Source organism: Argopecten irradians, chromosome 4 (genome assembly GCF_041381155.1).
Source record: "Argopecten irradians isolate NY chromosome 4, Ai_NY, whole genome shotgun sequence".
Taxonomy (NCBI): domain Eukaryota; kingdom Metazoa; phylum Mollusca; class Bivalvia; order Pectinida; family Pectinidae; genus Argopecten; species Argopecten irradians.
This window is the reverse complement of record NC_091137.1, coordinates 41,476,590-41,501,864: the sequence shown is the minus strand read 5'-3', so window position 1 is coordinate 41,501,864 and position 25,275 is coordinate 41,476,590. Positions and strand designations below refer to the sequence as shown.

Here is a 25,275-nt window from a genome sequence, read left to right as displayed (position 1 = left end):
AGTAAAAACTGGAGGCAACAGAACAGAACAGTTAATTTTAGTCCTTTGATGTAAAATCAAAAGAGCCGTATGGCTTTGACTTCAAAAGAATTCTTTGCAGACCTGTGATTGGCTCAGATTTTTTTCTGCTGAGATGTTTTCAATTTCAATGTTACTATAAGATAGTCCATAGGTGAATGTAACGACAGTTATAGTAATCGCTGGAGTATAGAGGATGGACTCTAGGTAGCATACGCCTATGATTATAAATATTATAGCAAAAAGTTCACGTTAAAATGTGACCTTTCGTCATATCATTTATTATTGACATTTAAAAAGTGGTGCAAGATGGTTTCAAAGCAGTTGACTATGAATGTCCTTGTTTGTTTTATGAATACCTGACAGATATATTAAAAGTTTTAATGCAACTTAAGACCAAAACTTTGATTGTCTTTTCCACCTAAAATTTTACATTATCAACTAATTACATATCTTAGGCAGTTATACTGTTTTAGTTCAATGTTACATAAAAAAAATCGATTTTTTATTTGAATTTCAAACTTCTAGTTGTTAAATTTTGCGGGTGTAAAATAACATTTTACTAGTAATACTTAACTAAACTAATATTTCAATCAACGTCATAACATTACTAGTATAATTATAGTATATATTATAGTATAGATTCAATAACTAAGAGGCATAGAGACGTGATATTCGGCCTGCAACATGCTAAAAGGAAGGGCTGACAAAGTTTGTTCAATCAAATGAATGACATTGACCGCCAATCAAGGTATCACACTGGTCAAATAGTCTAAATTATTTAAACAACTAGTACTTCTTGTGAATAACTAAAAGGCATATAGACCTGATATTAGGCCTGCAGCGTGCTAAAAGGAAGGGCTACCATGTTTGTTCAAATTAATGACCTTGTCCGCTATTCAAGGCCACATTAAGGGTCAAATAGGCTAATATCTTTAAGTTACTGTGAATAACTAAGAGTTCTAGAGTACTGATAATTAGTCTGTAGCATACTAGGATGAAGGGCTACCAGGCTTGTTCAAGTGAATGACCTTTATGTAATTTTAAGGTCAATGTCATCAAATATTTTGGAAACTTGCAGTTTCATGTATTGTCTTAATTATAAGTCACAACGGTATACTATTGACTATGTTATTTTGTGCCAAGACCATAAAATCTTGTTTTTAGATATTCTTTTTATTTGTAAGTTGAAAAAACAGACAGACATGCACATTTAAACTCAACTGGATGGAACTATAAGCATGGCTCAAGTAGCAATCACAAGAACTCAGGTAAGCCAATACAATATCTTTAAATAAGACTATATCTTAAGATGTATTGTTACTTTTAAAAAACAAAAAATATTCTAATATTCTAAATAACTCTATAAATACTTTGTTGTCTAAATGAATCATTTCAAAATGGTTTGATTGTACATATATTTCATTTCGTGTTGTGTCTAGTTTCAAGAAAAGCTGAAACAGTTAATTGCCAAAGATGACAGAGACTGCGAACTACTAGTAGACGTTTACAACGACGTCAAAACTTGTGCAGAGAACAGCTCATTAGTCAAGGGACTTGTCCTACAGCACGATCCTGATTTTTTTGAACATGTGAAACAAGGATTAACGGACCTGAGAGAAGCCGATCGTCCAATTCTTGTTATCGGTAATTTATTGACATACCTTTGAAATAATAGTATAGAATTAATCAATACAACAAAAAGCTTATATAAAGATGATATGAACGTAAAGGAAAATAACAATATCTATCACAATAACGTTGATATTTTTAACGACTGTCGTTGCCAACCATACTCTTCCATGGAATTCAGGCTGAAAAGAAACAAATCGTCGTAATATATGAATAGGAAACCTTTCTCTTCCTTTCTGGTTACGTATCGCTTTCAGTTGATTTTCCTTAAACTTCCTCACTCTACTTTTCCGTCTTTTTTAGGACGTGTGATTTGAGGTTAGGATAGACACATGTAATATGAAACTTGACTGAATTAAACCAATGTATTCATGATTAAATCCTTTTAATGAAATTTCAGTTTAAATAAAATTTAGTTAGTCTCGATCACGACATATCAAAATGGGAAACTTTGTTTATAAAAAGCAGATTCCTTATGGATGTACAATAACTTTTTTCTTATTTAATAGTGATTGTTAATAAAATCTTAGTATGTTTGCATTTCACTGTTTAAGGAGAAACTAGTGCTGGGAAAAGCAGCTTCCTGAATCTACTGATAGGACGAAAAGTCCTCCCAGAGTTAGCTGCTCCATGTACTCACTGTATGTGCTGTATCAAGAAAGGCAGGAAACTTGAAGCACACGTCAGTTCGTTTGATGGCTCTGACTTGTTTGGGACCGAGATCATCAGCGCAGATGGAAAATCTGATAAGGAGTTCCGAGACGAATTACAGGAGCTGGTGAACGAAGACAATTGTGATGAGGCCCTTGATAGATATATTGAGATCTTTGTACCTAGTTCTATATTAGAGGTAACCTAGTACTTATATTAATTGCTTTAAAATGATTATCAACATACAACTTTTAAAAGTTCACTTATATAGCCTTTAAATTTAGTAGACGTGCCTATATTCGCTAATAAGCACTATTTTGCACAGAACCAATGGCGTATTATACAAGAATTGTGATGCTAGATCATTTTTGGCCAAACTAACATGTAATCAATCAATCAATCAATCAATCAATCAATGACATATTAAATCGTGTTGAAATTATACATATTGTTAAGCGATTAATCTCTGAATTTGTCCTGATTATTATAATGATAAAAAAGAAAGTTCAACATATTTCCAGTACCTAAATATGAAATATAATGAGTTAAACCCATATTTCACTTTTGACACTGTTTAATGCGATCAAAACATTTCAGGACAATGTGTACCTGGTGGACACACCTGGATTCGGTGAAAATGAACAAGTTACGAAGTCACTGATGAAGTACCTACCAAATGCTATAGGGATTATCTTTATTCTCAATACGACAGTTTCAATAGGAATAGCTGAAGACAGAGTAAGTAAATTTATCTCTGAAATATGAAATCAGGCTATTAAATCCCGAACCATCAAAAAAAAACCAACCCACATTTCCCCTCCTTACTAAATCTCCCTTTTATTTTGTACAAACTTCTATGAATGCAAATTTCTGGTAAAAAAGGGAAGAAGAAAACACTATCGTGTCAATTGTCTGGAACAGCAATTTGAGCGTGTGATAGAACAGCCAAATTACGTCAGTGATGCCGCTGTAGCTGGGGGCCGCGGTGGCCGACTGGTTAAGATGTCCCGACATATCATCACAGGCCTCCACCTCCGAATCCCATGTGGGGCAGATGCCAGGTACTGACCGATGGTCGGTGTTTTTTTCTCCGGGTACTCCGGCTTTCCTCCACCAACATACCTGGTTCGTCCTTAAATGACCTTGGCTGTTAATAGGACGTTAAACTAATAAAAACAAAAACACAAAAAAACATGTAGGTGTCAAAAGTAGCAACGGTATATAAAATACTTCAATAAGGAAGTAGACATTTTATACATTTATTTGAGTTTTACTTTTACATAGTATAAAGCGATACAATATTACATCGCGCCGTTGGCTATGACGCGACCAGCCGTCGTTATAACACGGCGTCAACAGCGTTAAGGCGTAGAATTTCTTAATTGTTTTTTTTTTCAAGTTAGTTACTGGTTTATCGCCTACATAACACGGCTATTATTAAGCTTTGTCTCATCAATTAAAGTCAGTGTTCTGTCGGCTTGCACTCCCTTTGTCATAGATACTTATTTAAAGTGTTCTATATATGTTTCTCCGACTCTCAAGATTTTCATTTTCCATATTTATCAACTTTTGTAAAATGTGTACTCACAAAGTTATTAATTGAAATGAAATAATAATAATAAAGGGTAATATCGAATATATTGACATTGGACTCATATAACTTCATCACGCGACAATGAAATGTAATGTAACTATGTCTTTTTTCACAAGGGTGTTTTGATACTGGATGAAATAAAACAGTTACGTGAAGAAGGCAAAATCCCTTCATTTGACCCCACAAAAATCCTATTCATCGGTAACAAGTGGGATCAAATTCCGGAGGAAGAAAGACATGACCATCGCCTGAAAATCATCAGGAAAATGAAGACAGTCTGGCCAAAGTTTCATGAGAACCAATTTGTGCCTCTTAGCGTAATCTATGTAAGTAAAACCCAAGCTGTGATGACTACAGTGCTTTAATCGAGACTATGATGCTATTTTCTTAGAACCAATCATCGTAATAATTTTGGGTATGATAATAATTCAGTTCAAATATCAATGTTTAGTTTTGTTAATGCCACTTCCTTTTTTCGAGTTTTCGCTTTTGGCTCCGCACATCACCAAACGTTAGCATCACTGGCAAAACACGTTTTGTATACATGAAAAGAATACAAAATGATGACAAATTCAAAACTTATATCCAAACACTTTACCATAACAGACACATTCCAGCAAGAAATATACATTGGATCCATACATTTTTTGGCAATCATTTTCTTCCTTGACTCACATTATTTCTATGTAGTTTGTGTATAATCCCAGAAATATTGATAGTAACAATCATGTCCGCATATTACACACCATTGTATGTATACAATCTGTAGTGAAATCGTTCCACAAATTTTGATTGTATTATCTATTTGATTTGATTTCAAACAGAAATTAGGTCCATAATTCAATTATATCAATCACATTTCCATTTTAATGTGAAAATATTTTTCCATTACTGCTGTGATGAAAATCCTTCTTCATCCACTGTTGACGTTTTGGCAGCTGAAACTAAAATGACTTCGCCCATGTTTTCACACACCTTTAGCACACGCAAATTTGCGACTATTTGTAGACTACTTTTAAGGATTACTTGGGTATTGGTTTCTCTGCTTCATTGTAGTTTCAAATATACGGACAGTCCATTTAGTCTTGTTTTAAATGTTTTAGCACTATCTAAAATATCAGGAAAAAAGACACCTTAATGTTGAAATAGCTGTTTTACTGTATTTTCCATGTTGAGAATTTGACATAAAATCCCATCACTGTCATTTTCTCGACTGTTAACCTGATAACTTGACTATACCTCATCGCTGTCTGAAGACATGGCGTAGAATAAAATAATTTGAAAAACAGATGAATTGCGTGTCTTTAATGCACAGTCTTTTGAACAACAGGTAATATGTACACGAAAGATAATAGGGGTTAAGGTCCAAAGTGTCACTTTACCTATAGTTGTCCAATATGTTAACAAAGAAATGTGTTTGTACAACTAGCAGTCCAATATTAACACATAGGGTGGATATGTTTTAACAGGTGTTAAGATTGCAATACACAGCCAGTGTCCAGGAAGACTACAAATCAGCGACAACAGATTACGAAACAGTCCTGGACAGGATTCGCCAAGTAGTTGAACACTGTTGCAGCGCCAGGTCGAAAGTCCACAAGAGGTATGTAAGTTAAGTGTATATTTAGGATACCCGATTATGTTCACTACTCTCCTCCGTGATCTCAAGTAGAAATAACAACAACCATTATTGAGTATTTTAACCGCTTTTAGGGTATATAAGAACTTACTAGTATCCTATTTGTGCTTCAACATCGGTACTGGTTTCGTTTGCGCGTTTACTGCTGGAAAAATGACGACGAGACCGCGCGAGTGTAGCTCACAATCAAAATTTTATAAAGGCACTGTTTTATAATTTAATATCTATGAACTACTTTATTGTTTATGATAATATTTAGAATTGTTTTGATCAAAGGTGCATTATTTACGATGTTTGCATTTATTACTCACATATGTAGGCGGATGTATAGATAATGAAGAAATGGTTAGTATCTTATAATACAAGATGTATTTTAATGCGAGACTTAGGAAAGTCGAGATGGCGAGGTTTTGCCGAATCTTCTCGGCTTTCCGTGTCGAGCACCAATGTAGTTGACATTCAAAACGAAAGCAAATTGCCGCTTATTTACACGCTTCTTACTACCGTGGGAAATATAAAACAGTTCCAGTAATTCATTTCAGTGTGAAATATCATTGAAGCAATATGTAAATACTTAAAAACAATAATTATCCATCAAAGAATTACTTTACAATACATACCTTTGCCATGAGGCAAGAAAAGGAAAAGACACTGCAATACGATGTTTGGATATCGTAAAATTGACGTCATTCCGGTAAATGTGACGTTAGTGTTTAGCGGAACTGAATAACGTTTTATTCACTCCAAAAAAACCAGACGTCACTGGAAGGTAAAAATTCGGGGTGAAATCATCAAATTTAGAATTGAGAATCAAAATAAAGAAGTTAAACATTTATTTCCTGAAATTCATCATACATGTATCTTCTGTTGCAACTGTTAAATGATATTGTAATTATGTGGTACTGAGCTCTATGGCCAACTAATGTCACCTTAAGAGCTGAAAATGAATTGTTTATTAATGTTCTTCCGCTTCTTTTGTTGAGTTTAAATTTGCACAATGAAATAAACTCTGTGAAGGACATATCAGAACGCTTATTTTCAACGGGAAATAACGATACCTTATAAGTATGGCGACAGTGAATATTTTCATCGGGTAAACAGGGACACAAAAAGTTACTTTCTCCAAAAGCAAGAAAGCTGCAATGTTATATTGACTGGTACACTTAAAAAATCATTCTGATTTCAGAACAGTCAATGACATTATGTCGGGATTCCCCTGGTATTTCCCCGTGTTAATTACAATCCTGATTAATTATTGCATTTTTCATTAAGTGACATCGTCATTCGGAAATCAGTAGGAATCAGTAAGCAAACATTAGTATTTCTTAACGATAAAAGTATTACAAAAACAATTCGGGGCTTTAACAATTAAAATGTTATAAAACACGATTGGACTTTAACCAGATCTAATGACCTCCCTTACACTCACTCACACCGTTGTTAATTGTCAAATGACATTAGCGTGGCATAGTCTAGGAAACTTTTTTAAGAAATGAAAACAAAAAGTTTTCGATAATAAATGTATCATAATTGAATTACTTTCCAGCAATTAAAAAAGACTTTGTCACGTGTGTATGTGTATATGTGGGAGTGGAGTTGTGTTTATTAAGTAGTTTCCTCTGTTTACCGATCGGAACACTTGGTGAGAGTGAAGCAGTACTCCAATGTCGCATATACATCCTCTTTGCAAAAACATGTATGATCTAACACTATCTCGTACTCGTAGATAAGATAAGGAATAGTTTCAAATAACTTCGCAATATTTTAGCATGTGACAAGTGTAATATGACATTGTTACATCATAAAATGAACTACGATTTTACGTCAGGCTTGAATTCTCCATACAGCAGGTTCCTATAGAGCTGTGCGAGATATCTTTATTAGAATTTTTGTTTCAATTCAAGGCTTGCAAAAAAAAAAAAAAACAGAAGGTTTGTATTATACAATTATATATCAAATGAGCTCATGTCCTTTATTGATCTACTTTGTGTTAAAGGTTGCTGCTCAGCGTGTTTAAACATATGAAAACCTTCGTAGATGCAACGGTGACCCACATATTATTGTCGGTCGAGGAGAAACAGGCGAAAGTTAAACGTCTACAAGGCCTTGTCAAAAACATGGTATCCACATACAACGAGGTATTTATATTTGATATCAATAGGCTTTAAAAAAAAAACTGTACACATCAGATAACAATTAATGTTGACTGTTTCAAGGTATCAATGCATATTTTCGTTATGTGAATTAAAGTTAGTTAAAAGTTTTTGTTACTTGTCATCAACTTAATTTATTTGTTACACTCATTTTTATTGGTTAGAAATTTGAGTATTATGAAGTCATATGCGAGGAAAATTTATGGACAGTTATTGGCAAAACTAAATCAATGGCCTGTAGATATCAATGCGCCAAAACTAAATTTGATGTATTGTAAAAGTAAGTAAAAGCACAAAAAATAGGCTTAATTAGTACCTCACTAATTTATTAAAATAAATTTTAAACATTATTCTCAATATCGTTTAGGCTTTTGAAGTCATAGACAAACAACCGAAGGATATTCTCTTAAGGCTAATACTAGAATAGTACAAAGAAACATGCAAATACCAAAATAGATACAGGGTGATATGATAGGTTGTGATAATACCTGAATAAGTGTGTGTAATTCAAATATCAAATAAACATTTCAGTTGTTAATACTGATTGACTGACACGGTGAACTGTGACCGAATTACGTTTTTTCGACTGTCATGTCACCCGTTTGTAGATGTCATTAATAATCGTATGACGTCATAATGCTATGCAGACATGTCGTGGTGTCGTAACCCGTCACATTTTCCGTCTGTATTCAGTGGTATGAAATCGTTCAGAAATACTGATAATTATTATCATGTCTTGTCGTCCAAGGATTCGGCCGACATACAATATGTAGGTTTGGTAGATTTAACGAACATTGATGCATTGGACTTTAATTTGAACAAAGTGGCTTGATGATTGTTTGTATTTAGTTCGAAAATGATTACTATATTGCTCAAGCAACAGAAGATAAGTAATAGGTAACCTATAAGTACTTCTAATTAAAAAGAATTTGACATCAACGATTTCTTTCTCAAATTATGACATAATGTCTTTTTGCCGATGAAAATATCACCATTCCTTAGTTCATATTACGCCAAATATATAGAGGTTACACAAAGAGTGGTCATTGAATATGGTATCTATTTCACACGAGTGAGTTATTTTTTAAAGCTGCTTATGGCTGAGCCAAGCGGCTTTATTAAGATAGGTGCGTGTTGGACCCATCTCCGGTTGATGCGTGCGCGTCTGCTGACTTCCGGTATTGACAGTAGCGATAGCCATGTCACCAACCTGTTCATATCATTATATTTGCAATTGCACTGTTTCTGTATCGATAAACTAAGTTGGAGTTGATCTGTTTATTTCCCAATAACTTGAGTGCAGAACGTGACCCGACTCAGTGCGTATGGATACATGTAAACATTGGCGGACTTTTTTGACATCCCACAAAATCACGTGTCAATGTTTACAAATAACACATGTACGAGACAATCGGAGACATACAATAAAACAAATTTAATTTTCTAATGTGTTATTGCTATATGACCTGAATAAAATAACTGAAATATAAGAACTATTTTTTGTGACGTCATAGAAGAAACTGTCAGTCAACGGCGAGCTTTTTCTGAATGGCTGTTGTGCACGGTTAAACATGACGGCAGTATAATTTTGACGGCGAATAACACACGGTAAATGATTGTGTCTGGTGTTCTGGTTGATTTTGTTGTTCAAAGAAAATATTGTAAATATAAGGATTAACCTCTTAGTCTGCTGCTTAGTTTATGAGATGATAAACCCAATGGAACAGTCGGTAAATTGTACGTAAACGCTTCGCGTTTTCGCAATTTACCTCGTGCTCCATTGGGTTTATCATCTCATAAACTAATCAAAGTAAGAGGTTAATCCTTAAATAATCATTACTTGATATTTTTGCAGTTCACAAATAGAAATGGGATTTTGGTGATTCATTTTTCTGTATTATTAGCGTGTTTCCCGGTCGGTGTGTGGCTTCAGACGATAACCTAGATTTGGTCGCTGGCAGTCGGGTTGAAGCCATGCTTCCACATTTTCACATCGAGTCGTGTTTGGTAATTCGATTGGTATTGCTATTGATACGACAATAGTTTGATAATATTTCAGATATTAATCCAAGTATTAACTGCATTAAAACATCGTAGCAAGTATTTTTGTATCCAGAGTAAAATACGAAACTTTGCGGCTAATCATATTATACTGACTGCGTAAACAAAAACATGGCGGCCGAAAAGTAAAACATGGTTTCTCCAACTGATCGTGAACTACAGGTACGTTACGTTCACAAATAAACATATTTGAAACTGTAAATACCTTAAGTAGATGTTTTATGTAATGATTGTATTGAATTAGAATCCACGACTGCAGAAACGATGCGCATCAATGAAGAATATCTTTGCCGATTCATGTCAAAAATGACAAGCCGTACGAACACTAAAACGTGTTGACCATGCCGGTTTGAAGTGAAAACAATGTACATGGAAACATTTATCGGCGAATTTGGTCGAAAATAACCTTCAGTAAGATATGAGCACTGTCCATAATTCCTAATTCTTAATAATTAAAATAAATCACCCGTGAATTAACTTGAACTAAATGACAGAAATAACAAACAGAAACAGTTGTTTACTACGTTATTTTTTTTTGCCGATAAAACAAACAGAAAACAGTCCCTGTACACAATCATTTCGGTGACATTTCTAATTGCCCATTGCTCAAATTCATCCTCCAGTAAATGGAAAAATAGGTGGGGGTCTTATTTTATGAATTAGCAATCAAAATTTTGTTGTTGCAGCGGCTTTTCATGTCATACTGACATAATTCTAGTTTAAAAGTTACAAACGACACGAGCTTTAGCGAGTGTCTTTTGTGACTTTTAAAAATAACTTACGAGTGTGAAATAAACTCCATATCCAATAACCCAGAGTTGTGTGGCATGTTTCTGCCACAATGAAATCATCTGCAAGAAGGCCAAAATAAGATAACGTAATTCGCTAACATATGCAAATAAATTGTAGTGATATCATCATCAGCAAATATCCACTCATTAATGTTCAAAAATCTTAGATGCATAAAGAATGTATTAATAACAAATCATTTTAAATTTGAACAACTGTTGCATTCATTCCTACTCACCGAACGTCTTTTTGAATGCTACGAATGGGGAAAAAAATTCCGACGCCGTCACATATCCGGTTTCAACAGCGGTTTGTTCTGCAATCATCGATCGGAGTACAGCAGCATGACGTCATTCGATGATCGACAGCAACATGACGTAATCCGATGATCGATGACGTTAACGATTTGTGACGTGACAATGAGAAAAATGCAGTTTAGTTCAAAGTTTAAAATCTCAACCAATCAAAAGACCGGAAGGTGTTATGCCACTAGTGGAATATCGCTATATTTATCCAATACCCATTACATTTATATTTAATGACCTGAGAGTGGAATAACACGACGTATTATGGTAGAAACATTTTTCTCTCATACCTACACGTGTAATATTGGCTGGTCTAGGGCAATACACTCATTCTTGGTACAATTTTAACATTTTTTTTCATGAACTAGGCTGGATTTTCTTTAAAAGATACTAGCGTTTCATTTATGGAGAACTGACTTGCAGTCGTGTTTTTTTTTCGAAATTAATTTCAAAATAGCGGAAAATCATAGTAGTAAAATTGCAATAAAACGTCGAGGTATGAGGGGAAAAGCCTCATGTTTTATAACATTTTGTGACCCTCTGGTAGAATATCCCTATCCTTCATATCCACGTATGAAAGAAGAGTCTTAAAGTCTGAACCTTCATCATTTTCTATCAAATAAACATGCCACACGATTCGTGGTTGCTGGATTTGGAATCTACCCCATACTCGTAAGTGTTTTTTAAATACTTTTTTAAAGTAAGAGTCTTTTAGAAACTTTTAAAAATAACTCACTGGTGTGGAAAGAATTCCAAACCCAGCAACCAATCTTTGTATAACCTCTACAGATAATACAAAAAGTTGTTTCAAACATACAATTTATTTAACACTTTCGTATACAATGTCGTTTGAACGTATTGTGATCACAACAGCGCAACTATAAAGTGACGTCTTTATGTCAATTGATAATAATCTTTATGATTTGTGATAAAGGGAAAGGCAAAGATGGTTACATTGGCTGATCATATCCAAATCTCGGTAGTGGAGGAATTTCATCAATATTTGAATAACATGGAAAACAGACAGCACATTTTCCCATGGAAAAAAAGTAACATGCCTAAAGGAACTGACTATAATGCGGTAAAAGAGAAAGCTTTCGTCACCATCAGGGCCTTCATCACAGAAGCTGTTGTAAGTCAATATCTGTGTCGTAAGTCTGTCCGAACTGCCGGATATGAGAGGTCGTAATAAAAAGGGTAGTATAAAAAACATTTTTAAACTATTATCAACAAATTTTAATTCTAGGTTAGAAAATGTGATGAAAACAAGTAATATTTTATATATATTTATATTTAAATATTTTTCGGCATCTTTTACGACATGCCGCAAACCGGCGCAGCTGTCAAGCAATGTAAACACAGGCCGAGAGAGATCAAGAACGCTCGCTGATATTTTGTAAACATTGACCGCCATACACTCATGCATGGGTAAGATAAGATTGAAGTCTGGCTTTAAAACTCAGAAACAATTGAAAAGGCTGCGTAGTGTTAGCGAGGGTGCCAAATTACGTTTTTATAAGGAACCCGGGGCCGGAGCAGACGACGATCACAAATCGTCTTCACCAGTGATCACTGACCACTCGTACGCTGTACGTGTAGCAGGTGGGGATGGTCAAGAAGAAATATCCAGTTGGAGACATGGGAGACGAGTTGTCGAGCTAGGGGTTTTGGCCGATGGCTTGTCAGCATGCAAGAAGTGTCATCAGCCACTTCATCTATTGAATACCACCTCCATTAACACGTATGGCCTATCTGCTATACTGAAGGTAGGCACAATGTTACAGAGTAAACATATACGGGTCGTATACTATAATTTCCGCTTCCACATTAAAAATTAGTTAAGATTTCAGTCGAATCCCCCTCATAATATTTCTATACTGGGAATACTAGATGTACTACATCTGTATTTTATCAAGGATTTATAAGTCTCATATACGTCCTTGATTTTATCATTGAAAATTTTATAAAATGACCCATGATGCAGAACTGCCAAAAAAAATGTACAGCTGTAAATGTACAAAAATGTAAAAGTTAAAATCAAACTTTTAGCGGTTGATGAGGATACTATTTCAAGTAAAAAAGGTATAATATTTTTTCTTCATATTTTGTTTTCATATCCAACAGGTACAATGCACCTCATGTCAATTCATGAACAATATCCCGACAGGAAAACAACATGGAAGGATCTGGGATGCTAACACAAAACTTGCATCAGGTATTATAATACACCGAATGTATACATATACTAAACAATTTGTATATAAAATACTGTACAAGCATATGTCTGTATACATGTATCGAGAGAATATGTACAATACAATATGCGCAATACTGTACATGCATGTATGGATTCTACATGTGCATGCATGTACATCTGGTACATGTATACATGTAGATCAGGCAAAAAAAAAATGCATGTCTGTATCTCAAATTCCGGTTGCGGCCATTATTTTAGAGTGTAAGACACTAAAAAAAATCCTCCCGACCCAATTTTTTTGCCAATGTAACCCTAAACAGACATTTTTTTTTGGCCTGATATATCTTTATGCATGTACAGTGTATGATTTTTACATAATTGTATGTCTGATAAAAAGTCTTTCCACATATGTGCACTGTTAATTTTCCCAACTGAATGCGATCTGCAGATAAATGATTGTTTTCACTTTATTGCACGATTTAATTTGTTATAAATCTGGCTGCTGAAAACACCCAAGGTGAGGAATTTTTTGGTTATTGGTTATTTTGACATTGTTTGACCATTGATTTTAGAAATACTTTTTGATGAACGCACGTTCATAATCTTGTATTACAATGCAAAGATTATGAACTACACACAGAACTATAATAATAACTATTTTCTTTTTCAGCAATGATTAATGCTGGTGTAGGAGGAAGACAGATTAATAGTATTCTTACGTCACTCAACATACCACCCGTTAGTGAACCAACGTTAAGATCCCGTCAAAAAGAAATTGGACCAGTAATTGAGCTTGTGGCAGAGGATTCCATAGAAAATTCTATCGCTGAAGAGATCAGATTGACTGAGTATGTTGAAATAACAATATCTTTTCCTGCCTGTATAAGCAATTTGTTCAACTATTAGTATTATTAGTAAGTTGATCTTTGCGCTTGATATCAGGGTCTACTGTACATGTTAATCTTGGGGCTGATAAATAACATTGCTCGCAATCAAATAAAGCAAATATTTACCCTTCAGGAAGATAAATTTCCCATTAAATGATTTGTCTAGTTTTGTTTCTGAAAATAAAATTTTGTTAAGAAAATAGTAATTTTGTTGACACAGCCATGTAATACAACTTCAGATGACATGAGTGTATACATATATTGCTTGGGACAAACTAGTATATATATATACTCTCGTAGGTACACTGTACATTGTATAAGAAAAATGGGCATACTAATGAGCTAGGTAACTATAAATTGAACAATCATGTATGATTTGTCTTACAGGGAAAACAGTGGTGATGGAAGGCTTACAGTCAGTGTGGATGGAGCGTGGCAAAAGAGAGGAAGTGGTAGATCCTTTGACAGTTTATCCGGTTTGTAATTATATGCATTTTAAGTTTTAAGCATTTGTGTGTGTATCAATTTAGAAGAAGCCAGACCACTGATTAAACTCATCCTTTTGTTCGTACGTCCTTCTGTCCATTAACAATTCTTATTACTGTTATTTCTCAGAAAATCTGAAGGGATCTGTCTCAGATTTCATATGTAGGTTTCCCTAGGACCTTAAGTTTGGCATGTGGCATTTTGGGACTGATCTATCAACAAGATGGCCGAAAGGCAGCCATCTTAGATTTTGATATTTAAAGTTCTTTGGTGGGTGCCAAGATCCCTCAAGGATAGCTTGTTTATGTTAAATTATTGAAATATACCAAACAAAGCTGAGTGTACCCCAAATAAAGCATAAAGTGGTTTAATTACAATGAAGCGGTTTATTTAAACATTAAACATTATATGGTCTGTATATATACATTATAGATACCAGATCTGTATGTAACGGTAGATATTTCCATTATGTAACCTAACCAAGCACAGTTGGCATCCATCAGTCTATAAACTCCTATCTGCTTATTTTGACTTTACAAATGTCGTGTCAGCAATCACAGGAGATGACTGTTAAAATGGCTGTCCTGTATTCGACGACAATAAATTCTTTATTCGTTATAAATTGATGAAAAATCTCCTAAAATTGTTATTAAATGTAAATATAAGCATTGAGCGTCTTTCAGTTGGCATTCATAGCCAAAATGAATGCTAACTGGACAGAGGCAAATTCAACATGAAGTGCTAGCGTGCACCATAGAATTTCCCTCTGTGCATTTATATTGCCTATGAATGCCAACTGGAAAGACGCTCAATGCTTAATTATAAGTGTCCACGTAAGCATTAGTGATGTCATAATGATCTCATGTTTGATTACATTATATATATCAGATATCTTATATTTCAGGTCACTGTTCTATGATTGGTGCACAAACTGGCAAAGTAGTCGGATACAGCGTACGCAGCAAGTTTTGCAAGATGTGTGATGTTTCAAGCAAACAGGGCCAAGTCTCGAAATCCCACGATTGTCGATGTAACTGGGATGGCAGTAGTAAGTCTATGGAATCTGACATGGTGATAGAGATGGTTACTAAACATCACAAGGCAGGACATGAGATATCTACTATAATAGCTGATGATGACACTACAACCTTTCAGCGGTTAAACAAATCACTTCAAACTGATTTCACCAAGAAATCAGACTGTAATCATGTCAGGAAAAACATTACTTCACAACTGTACAAACTTCAGGTTAAGCATAAATCACTGACAAGTAAAGTGATTAAATACATACAAAAGTGTATTAATTACATGCTCAGCCAGAATCAGGGAAATTCCAAGGGAATTAGCAAAGGCTTTGATGTCATAATTAAACATGTGTTTGGAAATCATTCTGAATGTGACCCGAACTGGTGCTCCCATAGAGAAAACCCAAACAAAAAGTACAGAGCTTTGCCTTATGGCCAACAGTTGAAAGACCAGGGATTGCAATCATCTTTGACTGCACTATTTGATACACTGAAACATCAAAGTGACAAACTATCTACATTGGGAAGCACTCAGGGAAACGAGTCCTTCAATAAAACAGTGGCATCGAAGGCACCTAAAGCACATTTCTATAGTGGAACAGCCAGTCTTAATCACAGAGTTGCAGCTAGTGTGGCACACAAGAATATTGGACATTCCTATGTAACCAATGTGAGTAAATTTAATTCCTTTAATTTCCATGGCCCCTAATTGTATCGCTTAATTCTGTTGGTGAATATATTTTACAAAAACAATCAAACAACATTTATTTTTTTTAGGCATTTTATTTAGCAGATAATTTGATTGAAAATTCTGTGATCAGTGGAGAAATATGGCCTCAGAATTCCTGCGAGTGATATCCTAATTAAAAATGACTACCAGGTAAAAAACTGAACATTAGTGATTAGCTTATCTTCATGTATGTGTGTCTGAAATGAATAGATTCGTGAAATATTACAGTTCTTGTATGTAATTTGTAATCACAGACACATAGACAAGTTGGATTGTCACCTGGTGGACACACTTTTAAACTTGCCTGTCTGCGGGATCTTCAAGCACGAAAACGTAAGGCATGTAGCATCACAAGAAAAAAGCCAAAATACGACGCCTAGAGTTGCATGCAAGAAGGTATGATATATTTTATAATACAAAATAATTCTGCATTTGAAAATGGAATAGAGCTTATAGATATTTGAATTATTGTATTTGAATTTCATAAATGGATTTAGTTTAATGATTCTTTACATTTTACTTAACTCTGTAAAGAAGTTTAAAATGGGAAATTATTATGTAAATTTAATGTCAAGGTAATTACTAAAATGATGGTGAAACTTCATCAGATTACTACAATTCTCCTTATAATGGCAGTCACTTTGACATGAAGTACCTGGTTGTGCAATTTTACTTTATTATATATGTTGGTATTTTGTTTTCATTTTTAACAGGATCCAGGCCAATACAACAAAAGAGATTAGAGAAGGTACCTCATATTCCTCTTGTATAGATACAACGGACATACCAGTTGATTCCATTCAGGAAATTCCTAATCCAGAACCTTTGCCTAGTCTCAATACCTCGCCAATACCAACAAAAGTCCAAACAAGTTTACTTTGACCTGGAAAGTACAGGGTTAGGTAAGTTTCTATAGCAGATATATATTCCGTTATTAGTCCTCTGCCGGTGAAACAAGATGGACTATAATTTTTGTCCCCATCAATCTGTCTATCCGGCCATTTCTCCATCTGTATGTCAGGATGTGTTTTCATTTCACAAATTTTACTTTACAGACGATAACTTGGTGGTCACATAGGTGGTGATGCAGCTTGGGATTTTTTTATGTGTTATCTGGTAAAAATAATAACTTGCCATCTATAGATTAGAAAATGTAATCGACGACAAGGGATATCTGTTGCTTGCAACACTTACTATTAGCTTGTTCCATATTCATACTCTCACTAGTATCGGCTCATCCTCCAATTCATCTAGCTATCCATTGATGCACTTGGTTAACTTTGCTCAGTCTAAATAAGATCTCTCAGAAATTTTGCAGGAATAATCTTTTTAATCGCAGGAGTTTGGCACAATATCTGAGGAGGCAAGGTTTTTTATTTACCATAATAGAGTTTGTTTGCCCCTCATATATTGTGACAATCTCCAGTGCATCAAATATAGAGATTACAGTACATGTATATTCCCTTCAAAAATGAGTTTTTATTTTAGCCACTAACAAGAAATCCGATACACATCCAATGAACAATTTTTTTATTATTAAGCAATTGCAAGTAATGTTTCCCGATATCTTTTACAGCTAGAACTTCCCATATCACGCAAGTGGCAGCAGTGTGCGAAGATGATAAATTTAGCACATACGTAACTCCAGGTACAGCTATATCCCCTGCTGCCTCCTCAGTCACTGGTTTGACATGTAGGAATGGAAAGTTGTTTAAAGGAGGTCATCTTATTGATTCTGTATCAGTGTCCAAAGCTTTAGAAGATCTTATAGCCTTCTTGAAGCAATATCCACCTCCATTGTACCTTGTTGGACACAATATCAAGACATTTGACTGTCCCCTCCTAATGAATGCTTTGGAGTCTGTGGGTAAACAAGAAGAGTTTCTGGGCTGTGTATCAGGGTTCCTGGACACGAAAATACTCTTTAGGACGGGGATGCCTGGATTAAAGTCTTACTCCCAGCCAAATCTTGTGAAACATGTCACTGGAAGTTCAGACTACAATGCACATGATGCATTAGCAGATGTGCTTTCACTGCAAACTCTTGTTTTAGAGAGCAAACTAAATGTTTTTGATAGTGCCTATGAAAATGCTACCTTCTCTACAGAATATGTGAAAGAGATGCACAGATATTCTAAAAGAGTGCGGGCAAACCTGCCTTCTTTTACAACCCTTGATAGACAGAAAGATCTTGAGTGAATCTATGGCAAGGAAAGTAGCAGGCAGTGGTTTGAATTGTAGTTGCCTGGCATTAGCGTACAGAAGGAATGGAGTTGATGGCATAAGGAAAGTGTTTGGAGAGAAGTGTGGTATGAAAGGTGTAAGAGTGACAAAGTCATCTAAAATTGTTAGCACTGTCGGGGATTACTTTTCACAATTGCAAATTTGTGTGAGTGAAATGTAAAAGTTTGATGTTTACAACTTTTATCTGCAGTGTTAGATCTGTATCATATCTTTGACACATTACTGACCTTGTATTGTTGTTGAGCAACTACAATTGTTGCTACATGTAGCTGGTGTTTGATCTTTGTTCCAACTTCTAGCTTTCTTAGTCTTTAGCATTCTAATGCATGTATATGTAGTCCCCAGGGACCTGGCTCGAATTTGTAACCAGCAGTATATATACATGTATATAGTAATGGTATAGTATTATATTATAGTTTTAAGCATTGATGTCACTTTTATTAATTTCAGTGGGACATGAAAGAATTTTTTCTTGTAAACGATGAATCAGCCTATCAAGCCATTTTCTAAAGACAATATACAGTACTGTTCATTTTGTAACCTACTAGGTAATATATAGCTTACACCATGTTCTGTTGTGACATTATTGATTGGATGTATTGTTATAAAATTGATCTTGTATAAATAGAATAAGCAGACAAAACTTGTTAGGTACGAACGTCAGTTGTTTGACCATTTATTTTGATGTTTAAAAATTAATGTAAGACTACTTTGCTTTCACTATGGGAAATAAGAGAACAAGGGAGATAACTCTCAAACTTGAACAATGCGAAGAAAACACTTGAATAGCTGATTTGTTCATACAGTAATTTTAAAATCAATTATTTTTTATTGTTCATAGCATTTTAACAACAATTTTGAACCCTTTCTTTATTCCTTATATGAAAATAGATATGCAAAAATGAAGAAACTGGGTGAAAAAAATGGATTTGAAATGGGGGTAGGGTGGGGGGGGTAGGTAAATTAATGTTGGAATATCTCAAAATTTTCATCAGCGACCTATCATTATTTTTTCAAATTTTGATTGTTGAAGGTTAATTGTTTAATTTGACAGAGTTTAAGAAAAAGTTAAATATTATAAATATTTTTTTTTTTTATGATTTAGTCTAGATTTTGCAGGCATGGAAGTGAAATCTCTAGTTTAAATGAGGATGGAGTGAAAGGCTAAAATTATGATATATTAGATAATGAATGCTAATATTTCTTGTTTTTATTTTGTAAAAGTATGAAAGTTATGACAGTAAAACCAATGTTATATGTGATTTTATTATTTTTTTTTTTTTTTTTTAACATTGTCATTAAACATGTGTTTTTCAAGGGATTCAGATTTGAAGGTGGTATCACATTACATGCCATTTTCAAAGTGCTCTAGAGCAAAAACAAGCACAGCAACATATTGTTTTCTTTCCAGAATTGAATCGGGCATCATCTCCTCTCTCTGAATAACCATGGTAGAGCAAAAGTTAAATATTCCAAAATTTTGACCTCTGACTTTCATACATCCTTAAGTTGTGATTAACAATACAGATATATTCTTCCATGCTGTTTCACAGGATTCATGCCAAAAAAGGCAAACATATGGAACAATTTGTTGTAAAATCATTCTGACTTTGACAAAATAGATGTCTATTGAAACGTGTTCTGCTCTATCATATAAACGCATTACGAAGAGAGATTTTTATATAATCAGTGGTATATAAACAATGCCTCCTAAATGTTTCTTAGAAATATACAATCACGGCGTCTATCGCAGCAACCAAAGTTCTCGTCGCCATGAAAGGTACACTGCAAGATAGCGTTATAAGAGACATTTGAATATCAGGAGCAGAGGCGAACAACTTTGAAACCGTCGTTTGAGTGACAGAAAGCATACAAAACTATTTTCTAGCATCTGATGGATACCTTTTCAATGCTTGTTCAATATTCAGTTGATGACATTATAATGTAATCTGACAAAACACATGTGATTCCAATTGTGACAAAAAAAATCACTAGATAATAAGATAGTATAAGTTAATAACTAGATACTCCTACAGAGCTCATCTTGTGTGATGTAGATATCTTTTAGCGACTACGGGATAGCTCATTGCTGATTCTACTTCTAATGCTTGTTAATCACGATATTGATACTGAAACACTAAATATGGTTGGTACCTGCACAGCTGTTTTCCTTAATAATTCATTACACTTTTGACGTGTTTATGCTCTTGTGTTTATGATATTTTGTGCAAAACATACTTTTGGTATTATCACCTGTATAGAATCTGTTACGGGCTGTAATGTTATCGGAAGCGAATGGTAAATCTCTCTCCGAATGATTAAGTACGCTTTTTATGATTTTTACATGTAATTGATACGGTAATTGTCAATCCTGAGTAGCTGCAGTCGAGCTATGATATCTGTATTTTCAATCTTGTGTATTCTTGGCACGCCTTCTTCCCTTCACAATATTGTCCCCTATAGCGCGTTAATAAATTGTGTATGTACACCTGCTTGGCAGAACCCGTACTAAATGACTTGTATTTACTTGAGTTGTACATATCGTTATTGACGTATTTCTCGAGTAATCCACGAACGATACGGATATAGTTTGTTGGTATTATATTACCAAACTTACATGTGTATGTTATGTCACACTGTGCTATATTTTGCTTTTCTTTTATACTTTTATGCTCTTGTCCCTTCTGTCTAGGGCCGCGGTAATCGAGTGTTAAGATGTCGCGAAATATTACCACAAACCCGTCTCCTCTTCGCGAGTTCGATTTAAATATGGGACAGTTGCCAGTTACCGACCGCTGGCTGGTGGCTGTCCACGTCCTAAACATGACACGTCCTGAAATGATCCTAGCTGCCTATAGGACGTCTTACTAATCCCACCCATTCATAGAATTATAGAATCTGTTACGGGCTGTAATGTTATCGGAAGCGAATATTCACGGAATTCACGATAACTGATTACCCCTTGCGAAAGCCAACGGTATTAGAATGGGTAATCTCTCCGAATGATTTAGTACACTTTTTATGATTTTTTACATGTAATTGATACGGTAATTATCAATCCTGAGTAGCTGCAGTCGAGCTATGATATCTGTATTTTCAATCTTGTGTATTCTTGGCACGCCTTCTTCCCTTCACAATATTGTCCCCTATAGCGCGTTAATAAATTGTGTATGTACACCTGCTTGGCAGAACCCGTACTAAATGACTTGTATTTACTTGAGTTGTACATATCGTTATTGACGTATTTCTCGAGTAATCCACGAACGATACGGATATACTTTGTTGGTATTATATTACCAAACTTACATGTGTATGATATGTCACACACTGTGCTATATTTTGCTTTTCTTTTTTAACACATACACGAAAATATAAGGAAAAAACACAATCTTCAAAATTCAATCCTACACACTAACAGCTTCAGTTTGCGGCCGCCTTTTTGTCATACATATGGGGAGGTTGTGTGTTTGCTCCGGTACTGCTCTCCCCAGTAAATTTATATTTAGCTAATGCAAATGCATAACAGGAGTAATTAAACATTTTTTATTTTTGAAATAATAATAATAACACTTTGAAAATTAAAAGCTATGGAATGCAGTCAAAATATCCACCAAGATGAAGATGAGCACAAGGAATCATGACGTCACATATTATACAGTCAAGAAATGGCGCGAAATCATAGGATTCGCATACGCGGCACTACAGGCCTTGAATGGACACAGAGAAATCCAATCTTTGAGTTTTATTCTAGACAATTATTACATCATATACTTCTATAGGTAAAAGTGCGTCCTTTTATTTCTAATTTATGTCTCCTACATGAAATAGAAAATAAAATAAATAAGTAGGGCTTCACTTTTCCCATGCTATATATGCCGTGCATTATTCATATTAATAATTAAAAACATCTGGCTGCGCCCTTTAAGGCCTTGCCTTCAGTTATATTACTTTTAGGCTCTTGTCCCTTCTGTCTGGGGTCGCGGTAATCGAGTATTAAGATGTCGCGAAATATTATCACAAATCCTTCTCCTCTTCGCGAGTTCGAATTAAATATGGGACAGTTGCCAGTTACCGACCGCTGGCTGGTGGCTGTCCACGTCCTGAAATGATCCTGGCTGCCCTATAGGAACGTCTTACTAACCACACCCATTCAACTAGTCCTTCATTGTTAATGAAGATGCCAAAGTTATATGTGCAGTATTTTTATACTAACGAGAGATTTTAATATGTTAGTCACCACCAAAAATACTACGAACATTTTTATAATTACAATGCTTACAGTGCATATGTTTTAATTTTACAAGTACAAATAAAAGCTGAAAATGATATTGGCAGTACTGACAATAATCATTATATGTACATCTACAGCGCAGTGAAATGAGTACATAAGGTGAGACCATGAAGCCAGGGTTTGGTCTACGATTTCATTTAACATTTTACAGTTTTATTGGAAAGTGTTAAGTGGTTTCTTCAGTTATATTTCTAAACATACATAATGCATAAAATAAGAATTTTACATTGCACAAAACCCGTGTTGTAACATAGTTTATAAAGCATCATACATGAATGTCTGTCCATTGAATGATTTTTATAGCTTAATTCATGAAACCTGATGGTATTTGATAAATTGAAGAAAAAATAGCATGTCAAAATTTTCGCCTAGTTACGGCACAAATTACTTTAAGATACATCTGGAGCAAGAGAATTTGATCAATTTGTTCAACTTAATTTAAAATCTAAATTCGACTAATATTTTACGTGCCTTTAAATGGACAACAAAAACATTTTAATGAACTTAATGATCCTCTTCTCTACAGTAAGTTTATTTCACGAGAGATTGCCGCTGAGTGAGACATTCCCAGTGTCTTAGCATTACATGTATATGTACTGTAGAATTAAGAGGCAAAAGAGAGGAGTTTCAAGAAATTTCATAGCCAATTGTACAGACCCTAAATCTCGTAATAAGCCTTAATCGAAAATAGGTCGATCTTGAAAGTAAGCCTTGGATTTTTTGTTTTTGGTCAAATGTCTCTAGCAAATATATCGGCTTTGAAACTAAGCCGCACTTGAAATTAAGCCTTATATTCCTTGCAAGGGAATTAACTAAATAAAATAAGTCGACTTTATCTGCAGAGTGAACAATACAAAATCGGCATATTGTTTTGTGGTTTTGCTGTGCGTGTATAAATCCTGATTACTGAACATTCATATTTGCATTATCAAATATGCTCCTGTACTTTATGTATTTTTGTTTTAATTTGAACAAGGATGAAATGTTACAAAAGAAAGCCGAACCTGAAGTAAACAAGACAAACTTGAAAATAGACCGGTCTCGAAAATAAGTCTATGTTTCCTACTAATAAGAAAGTAAGTTGCGGCTTATTATCGAGATTTTAGGGTATTTAACTTTTGGTGCTGGTACATATCTGATGTTAACATTTCTTGGTACTTCAATAGATAAAGGTGCTTGATTTCGAATATTTATTGTATGCTATTATTGACTATGTATTTTTCGTTTTTGGAGTAAAATAGTGTAGAAATAAAAAATCAAACATTTTATTGTCTAATTTGTTGGTTTGTTCAATATTTCCAATGATAATCAGTACTGTGAAGTCACGATAACGTCTTCATAAAGGCATGAAGGAATCCACCTATTCTGTATATAAAAAAACGTACTTACTGTAAAAGTGCTTTTTGGTGGAAACTAATTCATTTTGGACAGGCGATATGATGAATTTCTGCATTCGTAGTAAATGTACGCTTGCATGCGACATACAGAAAAATATTAACGAAATGCTATTTTAGCCCAAAAGTTTTGACGCAAATAGCGTATCTGATTGATTACAGCTAAATTATGTACATTTACAGTGCTATGTGGAGCTTGGGTCGAACATTGTGTTCTATAGAGGCATAAGAAAAACAACCAATCAGACTTTTGTGCTTCCAAAAAACGCGATAGTAAAGTAAATGTGCTTATTTTGGTGAAATTTAATTAATTTTAGCGCCATAATGAATCATCGAAATGGTAGTAAATATTATACTTACTATATACAGAAAAATATAACGCAATAATAGTTCAGTTCAAAATGTTTGACGCAAAAAAAACGCAAGATCATGAATACGACTAAAATATGTACATTTACAATACATTGATGAGTTTGAATCGGATAATGTTTTCTGTAGGTCTGCCACAAAACTTTCGTTACGTTTTATTTCCTGAAAAAATAAAATAAATTCCATTCAACATGTAAACATATAGACATGGAGGCTTTTTTTTCGGTTTTACTATATCATATTGAAAGTACCGAGTATACTCACTTTTATTTTCACGTCATTGTGATAGGAAAGCTATTCGTGAATTCCTGTTCTTCTCGGTAGGTGTTCACGAAAAGAAATGTCCAAGTTGATTATGACTTTGTTGAAAATTCTTGGGAATACAAAAGAAACAGTAAGCTCGGAAACGATATTTAAAAAAATTATCAGAAATATTCAATGAAATAAAACTCTTATTTATTAGAAAAGTTTTATTTTGATCGAATTGATTGAGGATGTTATAGCAGTATAATTATACAATGTAGAAAGATAGCGGACAATTTAAGCTCATTTTTTTTTTATTGCGAAATGGATTTTTCTGCGACAAAATAAACTGTACTGTTGAAAGTTCGAGAATTTTGTGAAATTGCACTTACAATTTGTTTGAATAAAGTCATCTGCAAACCTTTTGCAATATATGTTGTAAATAATATTCATGAATATCTGAGGTATGCATCCATTTGCATCATATACATTGCCACAGCTGCCATCTTGAAATCACATTTTGAACTTCATTTCTCCAGGTTAGGAAAAATTGTCTGTGTACTGGTG

At 34.3% G+C, this 25,275-nt stretch overlaps 1 protein-coding gene and 1 pseudogene across 1 annotated transcript; both read left to right on the top strand.

The window, feature by feature from the left end:
- Positions 1-76: 76 nt before the first annotated feature.
- On the top strand, positions 77-12,031 carry LOC138322299 (bacterial dynamin-like protein). The gene is made up of 8 exons (XM_069266335.1): positions 77-1,289; positions 1,461-1,665; positions 2,205-2,500; positions 2,899-3,039; positions 4,012-4,221; positions 5,365-5,498; positions 7,531-7,672; positions 11,777-12,031. The coding sequence occupies exons 1-8, from the start codon at positions 1,260-1,262 to the stop codon at positions 12,029-12,031; spliced, it is 1,413 nt and encodes a 470-aa protein (XP_069122436.1). The 5' UTR covers positions 77-1,259.
- Positions 12,020-19,673, top strand: LOC138321701 (uncharacterized; annotated as a pseudogene).
- The last annotated feature ends 5,602 nt before the right edge of the window (positions 19,674-25,275 follow it).

What these genes read in the sequence shown, in the direction of transcription:
- LOC138322299 (XM_069266335.1), top strand. Translation starts at nt 1,260, where the DNA reads ATGGCTCAAGTAGCAATCACAAGAACTCAG. An exon ending in TAGGAATAGCTGAAGACAGA is followed by an intron (nt 3,040 to 4,011) that starts GTAAGTAAATTT and finishes TTTTTTCACAAG; the next exon opens with GGTGTTTTGATACTGGATGA. An exon ending in TGCCTCTTAGCGTAATCTAT is followed by an intron (nt 4,222 to 5,364) that starts GTAAGTAAAACC and finishes ATGTTTTAACAG; the next exon opens with GTGTTAAGATTGCAATACAC.